At 34.4% G+C, this 27,836-nt stretch overlaps 2 protein-coding genes across 3 annotated transcripts; one reads left to right on the top strand and one right to left on the bottom strand.

Annotated features, from left to right (window-relative positions):
- The first annotated feature begins 280 nt into the window (after positions 1–280).
- Positions 281–14,926, top strand: LOC128996469 (uncharacterized). The gene is made up of 9 exons (XM_054421825.1): positions 281–415; positions 4,793–5,585; positions 6,574–6,710; positions 7,494–7,604; positions 8,713–8,956; positions 10,726–10,856; positions 11,593–11,746; positions 12,507–12,696; positions 14,693–14,926. The coding sequence occupies exons 1-8, from the start codon at positions 413–415 to the stop codon at positions 12,680–12,682; spliced, it is 1,749 nt and encodes a 582-aa protein (XP_054277800.1). The 5' UTR covers positions 281–412; the 3' UTR covers positions 12,683–12,696; positions 14,693–14,926.
- A 7,347-nt stretch (positions 14,927–22,273) lies between these two features.
- On the bottom strand, positions 22,274–27,754 carry LOC128996692 (RNA polymerase II transcriptional coactivator). Of its 2 annotated transcripts, none has more exons than XM_054422128.1 (3): positions 27,580–27,754; positions 23,581–23,752; positions 22,274–22,679 (listed from the first exon to the last, which is right to left on the bottom strand). In XM_054422128.1, the coding sequence occupies exons 1-3, from the start codon at positions 27,646–27,648 to the stop codon at positions 22,600–22,602; spliced, it is 321 nt and encodes a 106-aa protein (XP_054278103.1). In that variant the 5' UTR covers positions 27,649–27,754; the 3' UTR covers positions 22,274–22,599. The 2 variants fall into 2 exon arrangements, with proteins under 2 accessions (XP_054278103.1, XP_054278104.1); XM_054422129.1 differs by lacking the exon at positions 27,580–27,754 and adding an exon at positions 24,509–24,594.
- Positions 27,755–27,836: the final 82 nt, after the last annotated feature.

Genomic DNA, 27,836 nt, shown 5'->3' with positions numbered 1-27,836 from the left:
ACTAAGTTTATTGAAATTCCTCAACATAGATAAAAACATAACCTGAGTAACCTCAATCAATTATTTCACATTTGCAATTGAGCGGCAGACGACACGACGACAGCACTCCAATCCAATCCTAATGTTAGCCTGTGCGAGTGCGATGCGATGCAATGCGATTACAGATACGACTTACAACATGTTCGATATTCTTCGACACACAACCGAATCATACGGTTGGTCTGTTGTGAACCCAGCACTATCCCAGACAGAAGCAGAAGAAGAAGAATTAAAATTTTCGTTGATGGAAGATGAGTTGATTATGTAGGGTTATGTTTGATAATATTACTATCTGATTTTCGTGTTAATTCGTTATTTGCCTATCTTTTATTGATTTTGGAGGTGCCAACATTCTAACAATTGGGATCTTTCAATGGTTTGTACTAATTTAGATAGGCCTATTATACCTTTTAGACAGATTGTTGTTATCAGAATTTGGGAGTGGCGTAGTCATCTTTATTGATAGCGATGTCTAAGAACCTTTAATCTAATAGCCTAAGTGTTTTATAGCTTTATTTAATCGTTTTTTCCAACGTTATGCTGTATAAACCCCCAGTTTTTGTTAGGTCACGTAATTTTTTGTTAATATTTAAAGGCTATGGCCTAGCCTACAACATTTAGGCTTAAGAAACTTACACAATGCAGAATTTTTAGGCCTTAGGCCTAGCCTTCTTTATTTTACTTTATGTCGCATCATATTTACCATATACCACGTAATCCTCGCCACAATCTTCTGATCGGGGAGTCGTCAGAATTCTTCCCTTCTTGGAGGGGTCTTGAAGAAGTTGCTGATTTGAGGTGTTGGTAGTTATATTATAATATCCTATGAAATGAAATGAAATGAAAAATGTCTTTATTTAAGAGGCGAAGTTAGGACTTGCAAGTCTTCTCTACCACTTTACCTCTAAAACATAAATAAATAAAAACTTATTCACTTATATAAGTAAATTTATCCCTCCGAGTGTTAAGCGTGGCGTAATCGATGCACAACACACCCGCCATGGCGTTATGCGTCGCTTTTGCGACACACAAACATCGTTTACGGCGAAGGCTCTGGGACTGACTCAATCAGATTGAACTGGATGGAGATTGGTATCGTTGTTTTCAGCTGATTCTAAGCTTTCTCCTGATGTCTGTTTCTAGACGCTTTTCATTAGTTCTGAAAATATTGTAGCAGACAGCTGACGTGCGTATTTGTAATCAACTTGGTTAACCTCGCACCGATGACTGATGTGTTTTATTACGTTTATCATTGTTTGAGTGTTAAAAATAAAACGCAGAGGATACATGTCCGGTAACCAGACGTGGATTAGGCGTCCGGCAGTTACTGTCATAACCTAACCTAACCAACCAAACTTGCTGATAATGAAAAAAATCAAATGAAGGTTCAATTCTCTTCATAACATAAAATTATAAATGCCAAAAATTCTAACAAAAGATGTACAGTCAAGAAGAAATTACATTCAAAGCAAAATCTGTGACAAAAAGTTAAAGAAACCGATGGGTTTCGAACCAGGGACCTCTTGGATATCAGCCGAGCACTCTATCCACTACACCACGAACAACGCTGGCCAAACCTTGTATCGTTGTGGTAATGGCGTTCCGGGACCCCACAACCCGGTGACGTCACTACCGGACGCCTAATCCACATCTGGTTACCGGACGCGTATCCTCTGTGAAAATAAAAAGTAGTGATATACGTGGAACGTGGTGCATTATAAAAAGATTTAAGTGATTTTGAAGGGCTGGTTGATGATCTTGAAAAAGTAGGTAGTGATGTTGATGTAAATTATCGGCCAGATTCCTAGCTATGGTTAGGCTATGCATTCTTAGCTAACGCTAAATGTACGAAATCAGTTTTTCACCCTTAACTTATTTATTTGCTAATTTACTTCCTTATATTATTATATTTTTGTAATCCTTATAAAATTTAGAACAAAGTGGCTATTTAAAAATATTTGTGGACTGATAATTTATAAAAATTTATTGAGTGCAAACATATTTTTTTTCATTTATTTTATAGTTTTTAAGAAATGTTAACCCCACAAAAATTGTTGGAAATTTTTTTTGTAATGTTTTATATATTGTTGAAGCCCATAATTTCCCAAACAAAATTATATATAAAACAGTAGGGCCTATACTTTACATTGTTTTTAAGTTGGTTACTAAGATACATTTTAATAAAACCCTGCAATTGCGCAATAAATGGGCGGAAATTAATACCATGGACACTTGGAGGATTAAATAATCTAAAGTAATACATTAAATGAGTAAACATGAAGAAATAAGTTAATTAATCTTAAAAAAATCCCATTCACACAAGCCGCCAACAACCCCTCACACCAGCGCCAGAGACTCACTCAAGCCTGCTGCTCAATATAATAGATTTATGGTATGTGTGCTGTTCTATATAATGTGTGGTTTTGTAATATGGCCTGTTTATTAGGTATTCTATGAGTTTTTTTTTTTGAAGCTGTTGATTGTGGTTGTTGATTTTATATGTTCTGGTAAATTATAATAATATGTACCTGAATTGATGGTTTTTTGTAGTCGGTGTTGCTTTGTGTTAATGTTGTGTTTGTTTCGGGTGTTGTAGGTGTGTATGTCTGATTGTGGGGTGAGGGATGATTTTTTGGCTAGGAGTATTGTGTCAAATATATACTGGGAGGTTATTGTTCCAATTTTGAGTTTGATGAAGAGGGGTTTGCAGTGTTCTAGGTAGTGGAGTCTCAGGATTGCCCGGATTGTACTCTTTTGTATGGTTAAGATCTTTCCGATGTTACTTGTGCTTGCTGATCACCAGTCAGTGATACCATATTTTATGTCCGGAATGAAAAAGCGAATGGTAGGCCAATAGCTACGTCTTCATTCGTGAGTGTGCGGATTCTTTTTATCACATGTCTTGAAGTTGACAGTTTTTTGGATAGGCTAGGTATTTTATGTGATCTTCCTAGTTGAGGTGTTTATCGACAATTATGCCAAGGAATTTTGTGGAGTTGGCCGTTGGAATGTCTAGGTTGGTCCAGTCCTCTTCTAGGCTGTTGTTGTTGTTGGTTGTGAATTTTATGTGGGTCGTCTTGTTTTTATTTATACTCAGGTTTATTGTATTGCAGTATGCGGTGTCCTTATTAAGGGTTTCATTGATGATATCGGTGTTATCTGTTGTTCGGTCAGTGGGAAGTATGATTGTCGTGTCATCAGCGAAGAGTATGTATCTGAGTTATTGTCCAATTTCTTCCGGGAGATTATTTATATACTGTAAAAAATAGTGGGCCTAAAATTGATCCTTGAGGCACATTTACCCTAAAACCCAAAGTGCAAAAGATTTAAACTGTAGGCCTATTTAGTTGTTATTTTTTATTGATTTAGGTAAGTACAAAATTTACTAACATAAGTCATTGTTTCGATCTTAATTGTTGATTTTATTTTAGGAAATTATGCGTATTAAAAGTGACCAAGGGAAGTTTAGTAATTAATATATATTAGTAACTAGATTTTTACCTGAAAACAATGGTGCAAACCTTTATCTGCTGTCGCAAAAACTGAATAAGTTTAAACTAGGCCTACCCTACGGTCGTTTGAATTTTAGGGTAGACTTTCATTGTCAAAATTACTTAGCGGAATGAAAATATAGATTTTTTATTTGATTATTTAATTTGATATATCGTTTGGTTAAACTTAGTTCTAGGTTACTGTAATTTAACTAACCAAACGATATACCATTTCGAATAATCGATTTATCGATTGATGTTTTCATTTGGTTGTTTTTTACAACAGAGATATGAAAGTCTACCCAAAATTTATTACTGTAATGCCTCTTGCCTGCTTGTCTCTGACGTCATTACTGTGTTAAGTGAATTGAATACTAACACTTAGTTCACACTAGGTTCATCTTGTTATGTTGATGATTGAAAGCATCGTCTAAACTTAGGGTGAAACCTAAGACGACAAACATTAAGTTTGTACAAAGCGATAGAGGCAATTGTAAATGCAACTGAACGTTGATTATTGTGCACTAATCAGTTCTTATTTAGACTTGTGAGGTAGGTAGGTCGAGTTTTACGTGGATTTATGACTGTAGGCCTAGGCCTATAAAGTGTTTTGAAGTTAGGTTAGATTAGGAAGGTAAAGTTTAGGTTATAATGATTGATATAACTTATTTTAGGTTCCCTATCGTTATCTCCAGACTGTTTTTGCACTCTAGTACTTTAAACACAATAAATAATCATTTCAAAGATGCTTGTTTTTATTGTTTTATCAAATGTTTTTATTGGAAAATAGAGAAGTCTGTAAGTTATACCTATTACATATTTTTGGTCAAGTTTTAAACCACTGGAAACTAATCAAACCAAACTCCAAACTTTCTCAGTTAAGTTAGCCTATTTGATAACAATTGCCATACTGTGGGTTAAGGCAAAGCAGTAGGTCACAAATCAGCTTATTTGTGCATATATTGGTAGAAGTCATAGGCTCAAGTTTAAGAGTGACAGTTAAACTAAGTTTTACTGTAGGCCTAGTTATAAAAACATATCTTCATTCACGTAGTTTAACAATTAGATTAAGTTACCTCCTTGAAAATTGCAGCTTTGTCCAAAAATGCCTCAACTAATTTGGTGTGTAACTATTTGGTGTAAGACCCTAAACTAAGTTAGGTCTTAACGTTATGATACAAGAAATATTTTTAAATTTAGGCGATTTCTGTGGATACAAGCTGACTTCTAGACTGATATAAATTAATATTGTTTTGTCTTAGGTAAACATGAATGCTGCTGATGACAAGGAATGCAACAACAAACAAAACACCAACAAAGTGAATGGGACAGCAGAAGAAGCTTGTGGTACTTCAAATACTCCTCAAAATGAAGAAAACAAAACAACTAAGCAAAATGGCAATTCTGTTCAAAAAACTGATACCAATCCTTTTACCAATGGTGCCTACCCCAAAACCAAACAAGAGCCTCAAAATGGTTCCATTGGTCCATCGTCTTCAAATAGAAGTTGTAATGACAAGTCTTTTGGGAAATCGGAAAACTCTCAAGTAGAGTGTCGTGAAAACAATGGAGATTCGGCTTTGAGAAATAGTGAATGTTGTGACTCTACACAGAAACAATGCCGAGCAAGAGATAGGGTCAGCTGTGATTACGACAGGAACAGTTCCAGCGAAGACGAGGAGTGTTGTATTTACACTTACAAAGGTGATTCCAATCAAATGGCAGATTTGCCCAGTTCGTTCTTTAATTTGGATTTGTTACCGCAAAGACCACTGGCTAACAGTAGGAACTCGTCTCCCGATATGGACTACCTGGAGATGGATTTTGACCCCGGTCCGTCTAATGACCGGTATAGTTCTACAGACTCTGAATGTGGCGATAGACTGGAAAATGAGGAGGAATTTGTGCCAGAACTACCATTGTTGCCGAAGCCGCCAGAATGTGAGGGTGCACCAGAAGTTCGGCAGGTTGAGACGAGTCATTCCACCCCTGTCTCCCCCCTCTCCAGTCCATCACCGAGGCCGGAGAGCAGTTCGGAGCGATCCCCTGTGTCAGGTAGCCTATGTTGTTGATGAAGATTAATAGTCTGCTCCTTATAAGGTTAATTAGAATAAGTTTAGGCTATATTTGTTTACTTATTAATGTAACATTAACTTTTCCGTAGCCAACTCACCTGTCTAAATCAAAATGTTGGCATTCACTCTCAGGTTTTTACTGGTTCTGAATTAAAACCTATGAGTAGTGTTGGAGTACTTTGCTTGTTTTGTAAAGTAACAATACTATATACATGTTATTTTAAATTGTACGTCTTTGTTTTCCATGTAAGCTATAGGCTACGAGTTATTTTTTAATTTTTTGTCTTTGTTTTCCCAAGTCACATTTTGGAAAATCCCCAAGTCCCAACCGCATCCCTTGGAACCAAAACCCGGGTAAACAATGACCGATGAATTTTGAATTTTGAACCTAATAAAAATTTTGAATCCATTGGAAAATGAGCTAGGCATTGGGAATCGATGCTGTGACGCAAAGTAAACTGTCCTGCTTGGCCAACAGAATGTAATGGAACAGATGACAACTCGAATAGGCCTACTCATAATATGATAGAGATTAAGTTCAGAAAACAACTAGGCCCTAGTGATTATTTTAAGAAATGGATTTTGTTAATAAGTTACTGTTTTAAAATACAAAAATACATCCTTAACACTTTGTAATAATATATTAATTCCACATTATAAGTGTTATTTACACTTATAAATAATGTTGACTCACAAGACGGTAAATACAGATAAATTATGGCAAGTGGTGATCGATTTTGATTGGACACTCCAATCATCATTAGACCCAATAGAATGACTTAATAAATATTGATAATTTATTACCATCTTGTATAAATATTTAGTCTTATGGGTCTACAGTGTAAGTATAAAAAATTATATAAGAAGTTATTTAAAGAAATTTTGTTGTAGCTTATAGGATTAAACTAAATGTAATAAACTAATGTTGTACGTTCCTTGTGGTTTTATTGCAATGACAACTGTTCCAGTACCAGTTTCCAGTCCGCCGATCTCACCTGTGCGCCAACCTGAAGACAGGACTGGCGCAGTAAAGGAAGAAACACCGCCAGTCTACTGTTACTGTGGTGCAAACAAACTGTCTCCTACATCAATCGATGAGAACTTTGTAAGTTAACCATCATAACTATATTTTTACTAGTTTGTTTACTGCTTAAAATATAGCGTAAAACATTTACTTAGTGGTATTAAATTTTGATATTGGAGTAAAACTAATCAAATTATAGAAATATTGTTATTGTTTTACTTGCCTGACATTTTGAACAAGATTGACAATAAACAACTGATTTTAAACAAAGGATAACTTTGTCACGTTACGTGAACTTTGAAAGCCCGTGAGACATATCCTTGAGGTTCGTTTATGTTGGAGCCATAAAAAACTTTAAGTGTTGTTAAATGTATCTTACCTAAACTACCTGATTTTGGTTGTGTTGATATCACTATATTTTTAGAGGACAGTTTTTATATCAAACTAATTTAATATTGTAATATCATGAAACTATCTATTCATCACAACTCAAGACAAACTGAATCAAAACATAAATAAAAATAAAGAACATATGATAATTAACGTGTGAACATTACCAACTGTTTGTTTTCCTAATATTGTTTCTCTAATATTGATTTTAAAGAACCTAGTGAACACCATCTATCGTGAGGCGCCGTGCAACGCTGGAATCATGTCGTCGTGTATAACACGTCACGTGTCATGTCATTAGCACCGGCACTCTCGATCGTTTGCTCGGCATAACACCAAGATGATAGATAATCCCATAATAAGAAAGTCCTGGTTCCGGAACAATTACATACATACCTTAATTAATTTAACTAATCCACTAGATTTTTAGTCAAAGAACAATATTAGTGTGTAAATTTGTTTTTGTTTTCATAGAATGACGGAGATGGAGGAACAATGGTTTGGAAAGAACACGAGGCCAAAGATAAGCAAGTGAATCAGATCGGCGTTTCTCTATGTGGAGCCACTGCTGTAGTCAATGCTTTGGTAATAAAACAACTGTTACTGTGATAGAACTACAGATACAGGCTTTGTATTTTGCTTTGTTTTTTTTTAGGATGATGGGTATGAACTAATAGACAAAATTGTAAAGCTATTTTTTAAATATTTAAAACATGTCCAGAGATTGTCTTGAAAAATTAATTTGCTTTTTTGCCCTTTTAAACTGAGTGTAAATTTTTTTATTTTTGGTATAAAATATTAGGGTAATTATATCGATCACGGACGTGTCGCAAAAAAAATTTTTTTCACTATTCTTATTCTAAATTACGTCCTGAATTCAAAAATGATTGTCATTTTCGTCGGAAAAGCACTATTTTCCCGGAAAAGCTGAAAAACGGAAAAAACAAAAATTTTGCGGAAATGGGTCATGTGTATACTCAAATTAACCGGTAAAGCGAGCTGAATATAGTATAGTAGTTTTTTAGTGTATTTTACTTTCGTTAAGAATTTTTTTCAAAATGCCGGGGAGATACCAGCTGGGTTTTAGGATGTAGTTTTGGGGTTTTAACGTCGGTTTCCCCATACGGGGAACAAACATCTATTTAGGCAATGTAACTGAAATCACATGCTATTAAATTGATCAATAGTTCTCTCCTGCCAACCGAAGTAATTCACTCGTCCATAAAATTATCACAGCCAGCAATTCAGTATTCAATAGTAAGGCATTTATTAATTTATCCATATCAATGCAGCTCTGAAAATTTCAGTTAGTGGTTAAACAAGTTGTGCATGGTATAAATTAGTTAATCACAGCTCATCAAAAGTTGGGTTGTGTACGGCAATGGGCATGATCAGCCTCAGGGTAAAGCCTTTTCCTTTTAAATCAAACAGATCCAACACTTCCTCAGTCTTTAGTTAAATTAGCCTGAACAGTAATTTCTTGAAATACAACAACACCTGCTCACCCAAGTGGTAACTTAAAAGCATGTTTCCGACTTATAACCCGACCATATAACCCCCATCCATCCATATCACCATCTGTAACCAACAGTTCATCGCTACAGAAGGAAGTACGGTTGTGAATAACGCAATGACTTGTGAGCCTAAAACAATACTGTATTGCTATCACTGTTTTTATAATTTTTTTTTGCAGATGGGTTTGAACATCCAATTTTCCGTTTGCGCTGTGAAGCAGTTTGTCGCAACGAGGTTCCGCGCTGAGTCTGCTCCTCTGTCAGAGTATCTATTGTCTCGGTGTTACGCCGGCGCTACTGCCGAGGACATGATACGAGCCTTGGACGGCGCCTCACAACAGATGGTGTTTGCTAGGTTCTTCTCAACTTATCCGAAACGCAACATTTCCCTAACCAGTTGGTTGTCCCACTGGATAAGAAGAGGTAAGCACCAAACAGAATACGCAGGGTAGCATTACGCTGGAACCTCAATTAACCGTTTGTCTTTCAACCATGTTTGGATCTGACACCTAAAAAATGTGTATTTGGTTATTTTTACTGTAGGGTTTTGCCACGCTGCAGTTTTTTTAATACAAAAATATTATACTAAGTTACTTGTCTGAAAAATAGGTGTTTACTGGACGAGTGCGGTTGTTCCAGCACAATATAAAGTCGAGTGTGGTTGTTCCAGCACAATATAAAGTCGAGTGCGGTTGTTCCCGCACAATATGAAGTCGAGTGTGGGATTACCATGAGTGCAGTACACACATTTTGGACACGTGACATACAATATTTTTTGCCGTTACTACTCTCAACTAAACTAATAGTAATACAATTCAAAACCAATAAATATGTTCCCACCGACAGACTTAACAATCACTAAACTCATAACTTATCAGAGAGGTTTTGTTATCGTTTGTATCTACTACTCCAGACTAAATCTATGCGTTTAAAGTCCGTTAACTGAGTTATTTCCTTCTAAAGTGAGTGTAATTATCCATACTGTAGTCATTTAACAGGGATTTCTGTTATCCATCTATTCCATTTATTGTCATAATCCTCAGGGCAACGGTTAATAGAGGTTTCACTATATTGTAATTACATTTGTAATTTTCAAAAGAAAATGCTACTTGAAAACGACTTGGTCTGTAAAAAATTGTATTTCTAGGTTAAGCTAATTTTTGTTAGGCTACTTAACACAACAATAATTCGTAGGTTTCTGACTTGTTTTTTTTTTAATTTTACACTTTTTTTTGTAACTTTATTTTTTTTAAATCATTATTAGAGAGGGGTTACGTTTGACTGTAATGACTGTAGAGCAGTGTTTCCCAACCTTTTTCCGTTCAAGGCACACTATAGAACACGTTTGTAGTCACGGCACACTTGTCTACAAAAATATCGTTGGTTAAAATTACATTTAGTAAGTGCATGAAAAACTCTTTTTTTCAATTACATCTTACTCGGTAAAACCTGTTTTTTACTAGTAAATGTATATATGTAAATAGTATAAAGGTGGGTTTTCCAAGGTAAAAAATATAAAACTCACAATTGTTATCTAACGTACATTATTTAGTGTTTATTAAATGAAAAGTTTTAAATAATAATAAAATATTGAGCTTGATTAAAATGTTGTATGAATTTACCAATAATGAGTGAGAAATATTTATTAAACCCTGGTTTCAGTTCTAGTAGGAAACTTTTGTGCTTGACGTTTGTTCTTTAAAAGTTTAATTCTTGGACGAATGGTTGACAAGCAGACTCTCATATCGTCTTCCAAAGACTTTAGTTGAGAACGGGTTTTGGTCTTGATTGCGTTCATTGATGAGAATGCAGCTTCACAAATGTAATAAGTAGAAAAGGAAGGAGAAAAAGAAAACTATTAAAAATTTCCCGGCACACCTACAGAGGCCTACTGGCACACCAGTGTCGGTTGGGAAACACTGCTGTAGAGGAATATCTTTGATTAACACAGCTTAAGTTACAAAGTAAAAAAATAATTAACCAAAGATTGGTAGACTATGCTGAAGAAATCCTTGGGGATCATCAAGCAGGCTTTTAGGACATTTATTTTTTTTCATGTTGCTCTAGTTAACAGTTTATTTTCCCTGTCTACTCTACCATTTCCAAATTAACATTCTTTGTGGAAAAATCTTCCTTTTTAATTTTCATGTTCTAGTACATTTTTTTTAATAAAACATTTCATCCCATTTTAGGTGCTGTGCCCATTTTGACCCTGAATCTACAAAGAGTGGTTGTACCTGATGGCCCGCCAGCGGACTGTTGGCACCATCAGATGGTTTACGGTGTCAGTCCTAAAGGGATACATCTCACCAACCCATTGGAGGTAGGGAAGCTCAGAGTGACAACGAGTTTTAATTAAATATTTTGATAAACAAATTTTTTAATGCTGTACTTGCCGAAAAAGCAAAGCATATGAGGTTTTGCTCCAAATACTTGAAAGTAAAGGTGGTAACTTTTAAAATGAATATTGATTATCATGTAAGTAAACTGTGGAACCAATAGGTTAAGGCAATATTTTCATATTACAAACAGTCAACTATTTGATGTTAACAGAGGAGAGTAGTAGTTCAATAGCATTGACTTTTGGACACTCGTGTACACACCTCATCTATATGAGCCAGATATAACTGAATTTGTATGCACATAGAACTTGAATTTTCATAAAATGAAGCAATACAAAATTGTATTTCCTCACTTATTTTACTATTTTACCTTGATAGTTTTGTTACAGAAAATGTCATAGTGAACTGAAAGTTCTCTTTCCACACATTATGGTTAAAATGTTGGTGAATAGAATATTAACGAAAAAAGTAACGGTATAAATCAGTAATATTTTAAGTAAACTTTTAGATGAGAATGGGATGTACGCTCTCCATGTCAAAACTAATACATCTCCAATCTTATAAAGCGCTTTTGCGTATTAACAGATGTCTGCAGATTCAAATCAGCACGTCATTGCTGACACCAACCATGTATCTTGCGTGTGGCAAATAAATATTCTAATTGTCAAAATTCTTTTTCATCAGTCGAGAGGACTTATCAGCGTAAATGTTATGCAGGTTCAGATCGAGAGCCGTCTGTGGCCCCAGCTGTCTAGTCCATCTGTCTTGCTGGTCCGGAGAGAAGATGTGATTTCTCGGTGGAACCCCGACTCCAACTTGCTTCCTCTTGCTGATCCTTCCAGGCCCGACTGGAGAAGGTTGAATGTCCTAGGTGAGAAGTTTCTCTAAGTTTACATCTGTTTACATCTACATAAATTCACCATGTAGAAGAGTTAAGTAAGGGCTGTTTAAGCTTCTTATTTCGCATAAACGCCTCAACAATCCCTCGCCGCTTACTGGCATCATTGGTGAACAGAATGGCGCCATTTGCAGCTCTGTAGCTGACGTGTACACTTCACTATGTGTTAAGAACATTTTTTTAATTATTGAATTTCCCGCCACGCGAGGTAAGGTCAGTGATTCGTTTTTTGGCCAACTGTTGTTTAGGAACCCACCAAAAATCCAATTCCTTCAGAAATGGACATTTTCACGACATTTTAAACTCCATAACCCATTTCTGCACTTAACCCTCACTCATTGCATTAGATCCATAACATTCAGTCATCTGGAGATGAATTTCGGCTTTGGATATGTTTCTTTTGGTCAAAAACCTATCACTGACCTTATTTCGCATGTGGCGGGAGATTCAATAATTTCTTCTTGTTAGTTAGTTCTAACATTTTCATTGACTAACTAAAAATTTATCAAGTTTGAATTAATTAATGAATAGCTTGGTAGGCCTAATGATAGTTGCCACTTGTTGATGCCAACTTATAGTTATACCTATACTTATTAAAAGAAGTTCTTTATTCTCGGTTCTCAAGTTATCAATACTTGAACATGATGAGTTAACCTCAACTAAGTAATACATCAAAAATACCCAAGATCAAAAGTAAAGATTATCAACTAACTGGTGGACATGTGTTTTGCAGGCCAAGTGGTGAATGTTATAAGAGAGGAGGGAGCGAGAAGTCACTTGAGAACGCACATTACCATCCCTGCGTCCTACACTCCCGGCGTCACTCTGTGTGTACTGAGGTCGAGCCCAGTGTATGACGAACTGCGTCTTGCTCCCGAGTTACCAATCGATCCTTTTGCCAACAGATAGTTTTGCATGTACAGGTAAACGGTTTTATAGACTTATCACATGGTATAGGAGTGTAATGCGATCTGTCTTACAGGTTTGGAAGAGCTCAATAACTTTTTAGAAGGTCCGAAGCTGGTGTGGTACTTTTGTTTGAGTGTTTTTAAAGTTTTCTATTCTTAAGAGGCAACTCTATGATTCAAAACCCATTTACACCTGTTTTCCGTATATTATGAAGTTTAGTATTTGGTACCGTACCAATCCATGGTATCTCCTGGTGTTTTAGTTTTTTTTTAATTTAAATTTCCCCCTAAAATAACAAAAAATTGGATTTTCACTAAATCGGCTTGAGTGATTTTGATTAAAATTTAGTATAATATGGTCCTTGTAACTCCAAACGAAATAGTACAACCCCCAATATAGTAAAAGTTTAAGTTCATAGGCTATTGCAGTTTTTGTGATTTTACTCACAGAAAGTCATTTACTAGCACCGCTTATCCATTAGTTGTTGTTGAGATGATAATGGGAGAAAGTCTGTGTCAGTTTTCTAATACCGTATATTTCTTAATCACAATGTAAATCAGAACCTCTACAACAAGTTGTTAAGAAAGTCGAGAAGTCAAGCATTAATAACACAACTCTGCAAGCAACTGTAATTGACCAGTTTCTAAGAGAATTCATCAGATGTTTTGTAGGAAAGTCATTACGGACTCAAGTACTAGGTTTTTTTACAAAGCATAATTTTATTTAAACTTGTCAGCATTAAGATTGCTCTGAGATGCACTCCTTATCAAGGACAGAGCTTCCATTAATCTTGAAAACATGTCTGCTTGCTGAAATGACCATTACAACACAACCCTCAACAAAAAGAGCACCTCGTTAAGAAGACTGTTTCTTTAATCCCCTTGAGACACTTCTTCCTAGGGTTCTACCTTTGACTATTGGTTCTACTTAACTGTACTACAGAAAATTATTGAGCGAAGCGAGCAGAGCGAGCGAAGCTCACTTTCCCTCACTTTGTAACTTCTTTGTAAGAGCATCAGAATGTAATGGCTTGACCAATTGATATGAAATTTGGCCAACAGCTAAAGAATACTGAGCACAATGTTTTGGTAAAAAATATTTGCGAATTTCCTTCTGGATTTTATTTTACAGGTCACGCAATTTCGCTTGTTATTTTAATGCAAGTTGAAAGAAAAATTATATTGGGTTTATGACATATGGGTTTATCTCGTTTCATTTAAATAAGATAAACATATGTTAATTGTTTATAACTGTTTTGTTTACATTTCAATGTTTACTTTCATCCTAGGTTAAAGTTGGAATGTAACGGTTTATCAATGGAAGTAACAGTTTTGCTATATTTGTTTTGAGCATGCCTCAAAGGCCCAACGTAATATTGGTCGTCGCACCAATAATGCAAATATTGTAAGAGAGTGGCGTTGTGAACAAGAAGAACCAGATGAAAAAAGCAGTGGCGGAAGAAGCTGATAATGATAGACAGTTAGCTAATCAATTCCAACATGAATTAGATGCACTAAAATTTTTCACTTGCACTAACTGTCATCGGCAACAACTAACAGCTTCAAACCAATCACCGATTTGTTCGCGTTGTCGTTCAAATGCAACTAAATTCACGGCGTTAAATAATAAGGATGTGTCAAGTGTCCCGAACGAATTAACTGACCTGACGGTTGTAGAACAAATGTTGATTGCACGAGTACATCCTGCTATGCCCATTTACAAAGCACAAGCAAAATGGTCAGGATGGCCAGTTTCACTATAATTTGTCATTCTTTAGAACTTAAATAATATCGGGCAAACAAACGGTGAATCTGTTGAAAGGGAACATATTGTAGGGTGTTAGCTGCTTTAACCATTGACAATCTTTAAATAATACTTCGCTCATTTATGCGTCTAAAGTGTAACAGCAGACCACCCTAGTTTTATTTGTAGGTACTGATTTATCTAAGCCTATTTTCAATATGTTTGAGTTGTGACAAGAAAAAACTATTACCAACATCTTTTTTTCAGGAACTGCTTCATGACGAGAACCGTATAGGGGCTTCGTTTGTTTTCTTCTTATGAGGTATTGAATGAAGCCGTTAAATACTTTAAATTGATGCCAGGTATTTTGTATGTGAAGTTCGGCACAATTTTTTATGTAACAATTTTGTATATGACATACTTTAATCAAAGCCATGTATATAAGCTGTAAAATGTATATTTTACATTGTAATATTTCAAATAAAATTAGGTTACAAACAATGATTTCTGTATTCATTTTCCTGTTGTTGCACACGCTTCCTGATAAGCATCTAAAGTGTAATATTTATCTTAAAGTTTTACTAACATTGTATGATGTATGTGTTTAGTAGACCAAAAGGGAATGTTGCTGAAAGTCAACAGTCCCGGAAGATCAAATAATTTATACCTGTGCCGCTAGGTCAAAAACTGCAATGTTTGCAGTGTCTGTAGATCAAAAGTCCCAGTAAGTCAAATAGTACAGTCCGAGCTAAAAACGTGGTCTATGTTAAAGCAATTGACTTATTGGGAATTTGACCTAATGCAACAGCAGTTTAGTCGTTAATATAACGAAATACGGTAAAATACAAGTTCAGTTTCGCTGAGTCAACAGTGCCGGAAGATCAAAAGCAATAAAAGTGAACGTCGATTCAGTGTAAAGTAGACCTCCTGCAACGCTTACTACACCAACAAAACTCGCTTTTAGTTACTTCGTGTTTTGTCATAATTAGAATAGAGCTAAAATTATCATATTTGGTACATAGCTTATCTATTAATGCTTCTTGCCAACTGTTTGGTCAACACTGTAAATAGGTATAGTTTATGTAATGAAAAGCCTTTCGTCAAAATTTGTGGCATAAAATACACGCAAGGACGATCTGAAAATTTCTGGTTATTATATACGTTTGTAAAAGGAGATCCATTTAATTGTAGAACTATTTTATGAGTTATAATGTAGTTTACATATAAACTGTGTAAATGTATTACGCCTCGGAAGGGTTGAAACCTGTCCAAACTATCATATATATTATTAAAACGTAAATGGGATTTTTTCACGATTCTGAATCAATCAGACGATGGATTTTCATTAGTTTTGTGTTGAAAGAAAGATAATTTTGAGAACTAGGGAATGTCAAAGCCATAATTATAATTAAGGGTCCCAGCTTTTTAGAAATTAAGTTTTATTTTTAAAAAGTCTAGCAGCCGACGCTAACCTTCTAAGCCAGCTTTTAGTACAATATAATTTGCTTAACATAACAGCTGTAAACATTCAGCATCTGTGACACAAATTCAGCATTTGGAAACAAATTTAAAGATATAATTAGAGTTGACTTATTTATACTATGTGTAATGCTGACCATTGATACATTCAATTCTTAGGTATGAGGATGGCAGATTAATTAAATATGCATAGTAAAATAAAAGGATGTTCAAATTATTTTTTAAAGGAATCTTTGTAATCATCGATTTGTTTTAGTCCCATATAATTTGTTTTAACTAACAGCTGGTTGAATGTAATATTGTTCTTTAAGGTAAATGCACCAGTAGCTGACAGTGCTCCAGAAGCTGACAGTTTGAGTTTCTTAACATTATAATGTGGTCTCTTAAAAATATTTACACATGATTGCATTGTTAGAAGAACATATGTTTATCCTTGATTTGTTTACAAAAAAATCAGTGAAATTTAGCCCATACTCGCGGAATGGTGGTGGTTTGAAAGCGACCCTGTCTGTACACATCACATTTAGTCGATTCCCTTAATGAAATTGTTAAGAAAGTAAGTTTGGTTTTTTGTCATTTCGCTAAATTTCTTAAATAGTATTAATGATTAGGCTCATTATTTTTATCAATTATACCTTTGTTGACAATTTCATGAAAAATTGGGGTGTTAGGGGTTTTGGATTTAAAATTATATCAATGTCAGGCTTTGGTACACAAAAGCCATACAAGTTCCACTAGCTGACAGGGGATATTTGCTACTTGCACAATATTAAATTGGTTTTACCCATCGACATTTGCATGTTATTTATAATTTATGTGATCTCACATTTTTATAAAATGATTTTACTTTTTTAATTTATAAGCCAAATTATTTTAAAAAATTGTATATTATATAAAATATATATAAAATATATAGGTATATATTTTTAATGTAAATATTTTTTATTTTAAAATATGTAAAATAAATTTTTTTAATAACGTTTTACATTATTTTATAATTTAATTATTAAGTTAGATTGTATTCGTCTTATAAATTATAATACCCTTAGGTTTAGCAGCTAGTACATTTATAGTGCCAGTGTCAGCTACTGGGACAATTGACAGTCAGCTACTGGTACAAGCACTTTTTTCACTGTCAGCCACTGGAACACGTACAAAGGTTGAATTAAGTTTAAAAATTTTATAAAATATATTTAAAAACCCCTTTTTGTATGACAAATTTGAAAACTACACTAAATTTAGAATCACATGAAATCCGTAATATCTCTTTAGTTCCTATTTATTCAAAACCACGGATTATTAAGTGCGTATAGTTTCTTATACTGTCAGCTACTGGTGCGTTTACCTTATAACTATTAGGTTTTTGGAGAATTTCCCATATAGGGAATAAGCTATTACCGTAGTACTTATGGTAACACCTGGACCCGGGACCGATTTCATTTTTCGTTTTGAGCTCCCTAGAGGCCAAAAACATCATCCGTTCAAATTCATATATACAGGGTGATCAACTCAAGGAGGCCACCATTGGGAAATCGGAAACGGTAAGAATTAGAGAAAACATTAAATGGGGAACATTCCTTTATTTTTTGTGTCAGTTAAAAATATGATTTTAGTTTTTTTATCATGTTTTCGGATAGAATATGCAATTTCAAAACTTTTTTAGCCTTGACCCTTTTCGATTAACCCACTCGTTTAGGAGTACAGCCTATGGGAAAATGACTTCCGGTGTACATTTTACATCATGTAGCTCCTAAACGAGTTAGTTTAGAGCAAAATTGCAAAAAGTAAATTAGTCTTAGAATTGCATCTACATTCCTTAAAGACTATAAAATAAAAAGTTTTCCACTTTTCAAGTTTGCTGCCATTTCTTAAATAATATAATTCATATTTTTTATGAATTTTATGGTCTTTTTTGAATGTGGATGCAATTGTAAGACTTTTTTACTCCTCGCATTTTTGCTATAAACTTACTTGTTTAGGAGCTACATGATGTAATATGTACACCGGAAGTCATTTTTCCATAGGCGGTAACTCCTAGACGAGTGGGTTTATCGAAAAAATTTCAAGGATAAAAAAGTTTTTAAATTGCCTATTCTATCCGAAAACATGATAAAATATAGGGTTCGATAGGAAATTTCAAAATTGGCCGCCATTTTGGAAAATGGTGGCTGAATTTCAAAAAACTAAAATCATATTTTTAACTGCCACAAAAAATAAAGGAATGTCTTCCATTTTGAGTTTTCTCTAATTCTTACCGTTTCCGATATCCCAATGGTGGCCTCCTTGAGTTGATCACCCTGTATAGCCTATATTTATTTATTTATATATTTTTCCCGGGGGGAACCCCAGGACCCCCCTCCTTTTTGGGGGGTATTCCATACCCCCCAGGCCCCCGGTGACCCCCCCAAAATATATGTCTAGGACCGCCCTTGTCTTCTTTACCTATAAAACACATGGGATACAGCCTTTCTTCACCGATCACGTAATGTGTGATTTTCTATAAAGTGTTGGAAAAATAAAAGGTAAAATAGATAGAATACAGGTGTACTGTATGTGGTTTACACACAAATATTCATCAAACTGTGTGATATTTTGTTATTGCAATGAACAATTTGGGAGTATCGTATTGTTTAAGTCGATGGAAAATCTTTGTTGATCTTGTTTTACAAGCAAACCAAAAATATACAGTAGTCACCACTCTATGCGACATATTCTAACCAGAAAATTGTAATCGTATGATTCTATAAGCATTGGTAGGATTGCAAAGTACTACACAAACATTATTTCAAGGGTAATAACAGTCACAATTTCCGCCGACTTTAAAAGAGTCAACTAAAATATTATACTAATGGACACACAACTAAATGGAACAACTAATGGAACAACTCACGATGTACATATAACAGTTCGATATAAGCATCGAGTATACACGTCAGTGGATACGTGTATACCCAATGATATAAGCAACGGCGCAACGGTTCTTGCAATTTATTGCTTATTGTTTTTTAGAGTTTTTCGGACTTACTCACACTCGTATAAGGTTGTCCACGTTTGTCATTGATAATGTAGCCATGTAACATGGTTACACCCATTGTCACGAATATGTTTACAAGTTTTCCGTCTGTTTTTGAATAGCGATACATTTTTTCACATACTTAAGAACCATCTGATTTTGTGCATTACATGTTCGTCTCAATTTTATTTGCTTTAGTAGGCATTCTTTTGGTTGATGAGGACTTCAATCGGTCCTTTCAATGATTGCTCATGAAATATAGTACTTTGTCCATTAATTTTTATTGTTTGGTAAAATGGATTAAATTATCCAGCAAACCCAAATTGAAATAGTAAATATAGTATTTCAAACAAATCAGTAACATGTTAATAATGTAGCCTACATTATTTCCTTGAATTGCATAACAGCAATTAATTGGGCTGATCCTAATATAAATAAATCAATATGTTCTTCATAGGCATAACATGGGTTCATAACATGAGCCGCTGGGGCTGAGCCCAAGGGATTTAAAAATGTAAGGTTGGTCTGCAAATTTACGTGACACGCTCTCTCTAATGAGACATGAATGGTCAAAATCGCCTAAGAAATGCGGAGGAGTTCAACGGAAAAATTTCGTGTTGGCGTTATACAGTATGGTTGAAAAGTTATTATCACTTTTTTATCCCTTAAGAGGGATGGACCACAAAGACTAAGACAAAATTCTTATATAATTGTAATACTATTTTACTTGTTTTTGAAATGGCGACCATACAAATGTATGCATTTTAAGCCAAGTATGAATGGAGATGAGTGTGTGATGAGTGGAGCGATCTTGTTGTCCTGTTAGTGACTTAAGGCCGACGTAATCCTTAGACACAGCTGTTAATTAATAGTCCATACAGTCAATTAATAGCAGCAGAGGTCAAGTTTGGTAGGTATCAAATTAAAGGGTTTATACATAAAAATACATTGCCGCAAACCCAAACTCAAACGATGATGATGATAATAATGTTAATGATGTAGCTAAAACGTATCGTTTGAAATTTAACAGCTGAAAATAAGTGAAATAGAAAAGGTTTTGGTTAAATCCATCAAATTGTAATTGGACACTAGTAAGTACTAGTGCACTTTTTGCTACTTCCCCCCTTCGGTTTCATGTATTCCTCTCAATTAGTTCAAACCTAGGGGGATTAAACATTAATGTTAATTAATGTTAAATCCTCCTAGGTTCAAACCGTAAACACCCAGATCGAAACTCGCCTGTCGTTATTTTAACATCGCCTTATTTTTTTTACTATATTTTTCAAAAAAGAAAGATTATATTGATTTACTTTGAATTTTAAAAATGTTAACGTTTTATTTTATTAAATATTTATGGTGATACGTAAATATTGTGGTGTAGTAAAGTATATTATATTGTAGTTAAGTGTTAAATGTAGAAATTTTAGGGTGAATCGAGATGAATCTTTTTTTATAACATGGGTCTCTCCTACCTTAACATACATACCAAGTTTCATAGACATCGGTTGAAAAAGTGTAAAGATAAATACGGTATGTAAAAAATACAAAATGGCGGATATCTGGTTAACGAAACGATTTTGGAAAAAATCTTATCCTTCATTTTCTGTTTATTTTGACCCAAGGAATTACTAACTAGGTAAAGTATCTCTCCGCTTATTTTTAACACCCTGTTTATGATGTATTCTTATTAATATAAGTGAAAAATGTAAGCTGGTAATACAGAAAGATGTTTTATATATAATATGAATGTACTGGTAATCTGTATATTCATCTTTTTCTTGTCCTTAGAACTGTAAATTAAAAGTCCACTCAGCAGTCGCATCGTACGATGTAGTTCTTTCCATGCGTTGCGAAATGCTAAATTTGCCGTCCTCTTCAACCCAAGTTATCTATTGAACCACTTATTGTAAAAAATTTAAAAAAAATATATTTTACGCATCGCACTTTTAGCTACAACTTTGCCACAGACAAAACATCTCTAACCCAAAAACAAAAAAAAATCTCGCATGCTAACTTTTTCATGTTAGAAATCACGATTTAAAAATATTTCACCATACATATCAATTTTTATTAATTAGATTGGTAAATAATTAAAGTTCCAACAAAACTGTCATCGAGTAGGACTAACCAAGAAGCTCTGTGCCAATTTTCAAAATTTTAGCACAACTTTAAGTACACCAAAACACGAAATTATTGAAGTCATGCGTCGAGAGGACTATCGCTCTTTTTAACAGATTATACTTTTGACCTTCCGGCACTGTTGACTCAGCGAAACTGAACTTATATTTTATCTTATTTCGTTATATTAAAACTGCTGTTGCATTAGGTCAAATTCCCAATAAGTCAATAGCTTTAACATAGACTACGTTTTTAGCCCGGACTGTACTATTTGACTTACTGGGATTTTTGATCTACAGACACTGCAAACATTGTAGTTTTTGACCTAGCGGCACAGGTATAAATTATTTGACCTTCCGGGACTGTTGACTTTCTGCAACGCGTCCGACCAAAATACCTATTAGTTGACAAAATCCTATTTAAAAATATTTCACATGGACCAAAAATAATATTATAATTTTTCAGTACTAGTCCCAAAGTTACCTGTTTAGGGGCAAGACAGTGGTTCAAGAGCGAGGCGAAGCCGAGCACGGAACAATACACAATGCAAGAAACCACACAAATCTTCTTGGTTTAAAATAATAAAATATTGCAGTAGAACCTCAAAAACAAGACTCTCATGGGGATTATAAAATAAGACTATTATCAAGGTGGACTTTTTATCGAGGTTTGTAATAACATGTGATTAGGGGTAAAATATTCTTAGGGGATTTGAAAATGACACTTGTTATCGAGGGTCTTGTTACCAAGGTTCCACTGTACATCAAGTAATTCAATTTAAAGTTGGTCATAGCATAGGTTTCCGATTATTTATTTAAAAACAGCTGATTGAAAGATTTTTCTCGTAATAAAATAGTACATTTAAAAGTGCTCCTGTTGAGCTAAACAGAAACTTTGTTTGGGGAAGGAAAGGTCATGTAATCTACGAGCAAAATCATATGTTAAGCTATATAGGAAATTGATGATAGATCAGCTAAAATGAGCTATTTCCGTAAACAAAGTGATAAAAAATCCTTATCAGCTGTAATCAATCAATTTCTTATTAAGTTGATTTTATCTAGGGGTATGTTTATTTACTTTTGCGTTAATGCATAAATACTTAAGTAATAAAACTTTTAAAATTCATAAATATTAAAAAAATGCAACGGATAGCTTAGCCTACCTATGTTGGATTGGATATGAAAATCTCAATTGGGGAAAATTTAGTACCTAGAGAGCCAAGAGATCAAATAACTACATTGTTTGGTAAACAAATGACTTTATTTCCTATATAAGAATACTTTTACAAGAGATCCTTTATCATTTACAGTGTCAACATTTAATTACAATTACTTGTGTTGTTCAAACTGCTTGGGCACATTTTAAATATATTTCTTAACGAATCTAAATCCCCCTAAGATACAAAACTGAGAGCATTTTTATCATTTACGGAATCAACCACAGCTCTTTTTCGGTTTTACTGATCGTTGGAAAAACAAGTTCACTCCTTATAGAAAACAATAACTTAATCCCCCTTGCTTACAATTGACAATTGCAATAGACACTTAACCTATAATCACTTCATCTAGACTTTCTTCAATGCCTCATCCACTTCACCTACCAAAGAGACAACTTTCTTCCATTGGGTGGCGCTCAGTGAAATGCCTAAAACAAATTAAAATTAGATTAATTGGCAAACAACATACTGTCTATGGTACTCTAGGTATTTCAAACACTTGATGAATCAAATCTTTCGATAATCCAAAATAAAAGCTCAGTCCACAGAGAATCTCTAAATATTTAGAAGTTTTACCATGCATTTTGATATACTCGGTATCAAAGCCCAAGCAGAGGGCCGGCCGATTTGGAACATCGTTGGTAAAACACACTATAATTCGAAGTGGAGGGATTCTTTCCTGTCATAACAGAAAACTAGATACATCCTGTTAGCACAGTAGTTTGTCTTAAATAATGCTATTGGTGACACAAGAATGAATAGCAAAGAGCAAAATAATAACAGATTTTTTCAACTAACTAAAAAATAAGCCGTTGTTTGAGGCTAGTAACTAAAATAAAATGTTTTGTGTGTTTGTTTTAATTCTTTACCTTACAGAAAACAGTATATTAAAAAAATAACTCTGTAACTCAAATAGCTAAGTATAAAACTACCCATACCCATGCTGCTCTGCAGCATTGAAATAAGTATCATATCTGAGAAACATGAAGCCCGATCTTGTAGTCTTACAGACTACGGCCGACATGTTCCTTAGACAGGACTGTTAATATATAGCCTGTACAGCCAATGGCAACTAAGGTACCTACAGTTTATAGTGGAATCCGAACCACGTGAATAGTTGTAGTACTCACTAGTGTATGTTAATCCACAGTGCATGCCTATAACTATCCACAATTCTTGACCTCCTAATAGCTGAATTACAGGACGGCGCTACCGTCCCAGTCTTAAAGGTAAAGTAAAATCTTAAAGGTCCCAGGTGCCCGTAGTTAAAGACCTATAGATAAATTCCCTTACTTTTCATAATAGCAGAGAAACAGGAATTAATGTTACCTTTCTTTCCCGGTCTGATGTCTCCGCCAGCGTCGTAGTACTCTCTGATGTCGATGAGCACTTTTCCTCTGAACGTACGCACTTTAAGATACTTCATTCCCTCAATGTGGAAAGAATCAATATCATCTTTATCCAGCTTTAACTTCTTGCTGTCCGACGAAACTTCTCGATCCTAAAATAAAAGTAAAATAACAAACCACGATCATCAGAGCATTACATTGAGAATCACCATTAATAGTTTCACATTTTGCCAACAGTCAAAAGATGGTTTGAATTTCAATTATAAAGAATGTTATTTACGCTGGTTTTATCCAGTGTGGTAAATTACAGCAATTTCATGCTTTTACAATAGGCTAGTTTTTAATTTTTATTTAAGAGGTTTGTGGCCTCTTAATCCGAACCCACGACATCACTGCCTTGGACCCGAAGTCTTTGGCACTACCGACTCGCCTATTTTAATCTTTTGTAATTATTAGGCTAATTTTTTTTCTCATGTAACTTACAAATGATTATCAACCATTAGGCCTATTATTTTTATTGCTACCTTTGGAGTATTTTAATTTAATTTTAACAAACATCTTGAAAAACGAGACAAAATACTATTTATCTGGAAGAATGTTTAGGCCTACATATTAACTTTTGTAATAAATTATGCCTGAATTGTTTATGTTATTTTTTTTTTACTGACACCTATCATAATACAGGGGGTGTTGGGAGTAATGTTTTTATTTAGGCCTAGTCGGCGTTCTTTACATATACAGTAGATTTCCAAAAAGTCTGGTACGGTAACTAAAATACCTATATAAATGAAATTAGGGAATTTAATCTACTAAAATATATTCTGGGAACATACGCAAATAAAAGTCTAAGCAATATTAATGTTACTATAGTTAGTAAAAAGTGTGGATCAAGCAACACACACACTTACATTTAATACTTCTCTGTGGTCAAAATTTAAACTTGACTCGCTTTCTGAGAGCACCATTTTATAAAGAACATTCACTAAAAATAATTAACTGCAAGCAACAATGAAATTGGTGAGTAACTGACTGTCAGATCTCTTACAATGCACTATAAATCATCAATTGATAAAAATGGGTGATTAACGGCCACAAGATAAATGGCATAACAAATCCATAACCAATCGCAATAATATAGCTGTATCTTAACATCTGTTTCAAAACAAAAATATTCAACCAATTTATTTATTTAAAACAATTTATTGTAACTAAGGTTGTAACATAGACCCATGGCCTAGGATGTTAGTGTTTTGTGAGGATAGCAATCTTACCTGATAGGAAAGTCTCCAAAATGGAACAAGAGACAACAAGTCTTGTGTCACTTGTACCAGCCAAGCGTTACAAAATGTTATCCTCCTAATCATTCATATGTTGTCATCATAGGCCTACTTCAAAAATTATTTTTTTTATATGGGTTAAACAAACTCATTCTGATATTATCAATCAATCAAATATTCTTTATTCACAAAGTTTAGACAATATGTCTTGAATAGCGTCATTAAACTAACATAACAAAAAATTATAAACTAAATCATTAAAATCATTCACAAAGGATTTAACTTATATAGTAAAACTAAAAATGAGTGCTATAAGTTTAAAAAATCACAAAATCTTAGAAGGTTACGTTTGTTTATATGAAAATGAAAAATTATACAATGGCAACCATACAACTAGAATGTTAAATCATTGCTAAAACAAGATGGAATGTGAAAAATAGTTATCTTAATGTCCTGCCATTTTAGAATGGGTTTTTTTAAAATGAATTGTAAATTAGTTTAAAGTAAAAGGTACAATTCTAATAGTTTTGTAGCTATTGCTCAAAAGTACTGACTTTTCATAACTTCAACTTTTCGTGTTTTTATAATAATAGCTTGAACTTTAAAATATTTGACACCAAGAATATATAAATAGGTATTGCAGAAATATTGATGAACAAAATATTTTGTTGAGATTTGAGAAACATCAGGTATAGTTTAGACATGAAGTAAATGTACAAACAAAATGGATTTAGATTATAAAGGTTAAGGTTGCAATGTGTCTTGGTCTTGACAGTTTTTCTTTCACATTAAGCATAGATGAAGCAATTACTGTACATTACTTCTTCTATGTATAGACTTGAACAAAATTACAACAAAAGAATCAAACCAATAATAACAGACAAAGTTTGTATTAATTGCACACTAAAACACCTGTAAACATATGATATACTCATTTGAATAAAAAATATCGATATATAGGTAGATCATTCGATATATCGATTATTTCATTCGGTTAGTTAGGTTATAGTAGATGGGTAAAAGGGTAAGTAATTACCCAGGAAGAATAATGGGTGATAAGCCGGTAAAATTGGTGATTCCCTTTGCCGACAAAGAGCAGAGACAGGAAGACAATCAGAATACAATACAATACAATATTCTTCTTTATTGTTAATTCGTTAAGAATAGTGTCAATACAATAGTGAATTGTACATGTTAATTTCCATAATTTTCATAAAATTCCTTTATTAAGTAGAAGGGTCTTGCGATTAGCCACTTCTTCAACTCCTAGTGTAGCTTGTTCTCAGGTCTCTCAGGTAGTCAGGTGGATGGTTTCTCAGCTTGCAGCCGGTGTAGGAAGGTTTTTCTCCCAAAGAGTTGTTCGGTGAACTGGTAGTGCAAATTTGGAGCCATGACGGGTGTTGTAGTAGTGCAGGTCTTGGTTTCTTGGGAGGTTTATTTCATTCACATACTTTATGGTTTCAAGTATGTAGAGAGACACCACTGTGAGGATTCCTAGGTTTGCGAATGCTAATCTGCAAGTCTGTGGTGGGACAAGGTTGGCGAGGGCTCTTATGGCTTTCTTTTGAAGGACAAGAATTCGATTCTTATTTTTTGTTGAAGTTCCTCCCCACACTGTCAAGCCATATCTAAGATGCGACTCTACCAGTGCGAAGTAAGCTGTTTTGGCCACAGAGAGTCCGCCTATGTAGTTTATTCTTCTGACGACATATATTCCAGTACTGATTTTTTTGCTTAGGTGGTTGATGTGCTCTTTCCATGTTAGTTTGTTATCAAGGATAACACCGAGAAATTTTGTGTGGTTTTCTATTGTTACATCCTCTAATTGAGGGACTATGTCTTTTTTCTTACTGAAATTCAGAGTTGTAGTTTTTGTGGGGTTTATTGCTAAGTCATTGTTCTTTGAGTAGAGGATAGCTTTATTTAAGATCGATTTTGAATTAAGGTAAAGGCTTTGGGCTGAGTTGTCATTGATCAAAATGGTTGTGTCATCTACATGATTGCAACAGCATTTTCACTCTCAATTTGTTTGGGGAAGTCATTAGTCAATAAGATGAATAGAATCGGGCCTAATACAGAGCCTTGTGGAACTCCTCTCGTCAGCTTGCTTTTTGAAGATTTGAAACTTTCTGTGACTTCATTTGATGAGTTTTTCAGTTCCACGACTTGTGAACATCCCGTTAGGTAGCTTTTGAACCATTCTAAGTAGTGCAGAGTTTCTTATACCGAGTCTTTCGAGTTTCTTGCATATCAGGTCGTGGCCCAGGCAGTCAAAAGAACTGTATCCTGCTATAATTAGCCTATAGCCTAGGTAAATGAAAAAGAAACAAAAAATGAATCATGGAGGTGCTGGAAGTTGTGGATATGTATTATACAAAGCCTATCAGACAGACCAAATTAGCCTAGACCTAAGGTCTGATAAGTAGCCTCATAACTTAAATTACATACGCTAGGAAGAACTTAGTTGGTGAGTTTGTGAGAATTAGACCTGTAGCCTATAACCTAGTAGTCTACAACTGTAACTTAGGCGTAACTTAAACATCTCTTAAATGAGGGTCATCGGATTTAATACCTTAGGCCTAGGCCTACCAAGGAATAGAACGTCTCAGGTTGGCCTAGAAAATAAACAGTATTTTGAAAAGGTGTAGGCCTAACTGAAAACTGCAAAACCGGTGGACGAGGAAATAACCAACATTGCATACCTCAGGACCAGAGTCGCTATCGGATGATTCTTGCTTCCTCTTCTTTTTCTCACTTTTATCATTAGGCATTTTAACTCAGTTACGTTTCCCGATACAATTTAGAAATTTTAACCACGAGGTAATGGTAATGAACTAATATTATGTTATGATAGTGAGACTAGTGAGAGAAGGGGCCTGGGCCTACTGTATTTTGTTTTCCAAACCAACACCGCGACCGCAACACTTTTTTTTCAAGATCAAGACAACAGAGACACTTT

Source organism: Macrosteles quadrilineatus, unplaced genomic scaffold, assembly GCF_028750875.1.
Source record: "Macrosteles quadrilineatus isolate MER2022 unplaced genomic scaffold, UCM_ALF_1.0 Scaffold_6__1_contigs__length_79288215, whole genome shotgun sequence".
Taxonomy (NCBI): domain Eukaryota; kingdom Metazoa; phylum Arthropoda; class Insecta; order Hemiptera; family Cicadellidae; genus Macrosteles; species Macrosteles quadrilineatus.
This window is presented reverse-complemented; position numbering and strand designations above follow the sequence as displayed.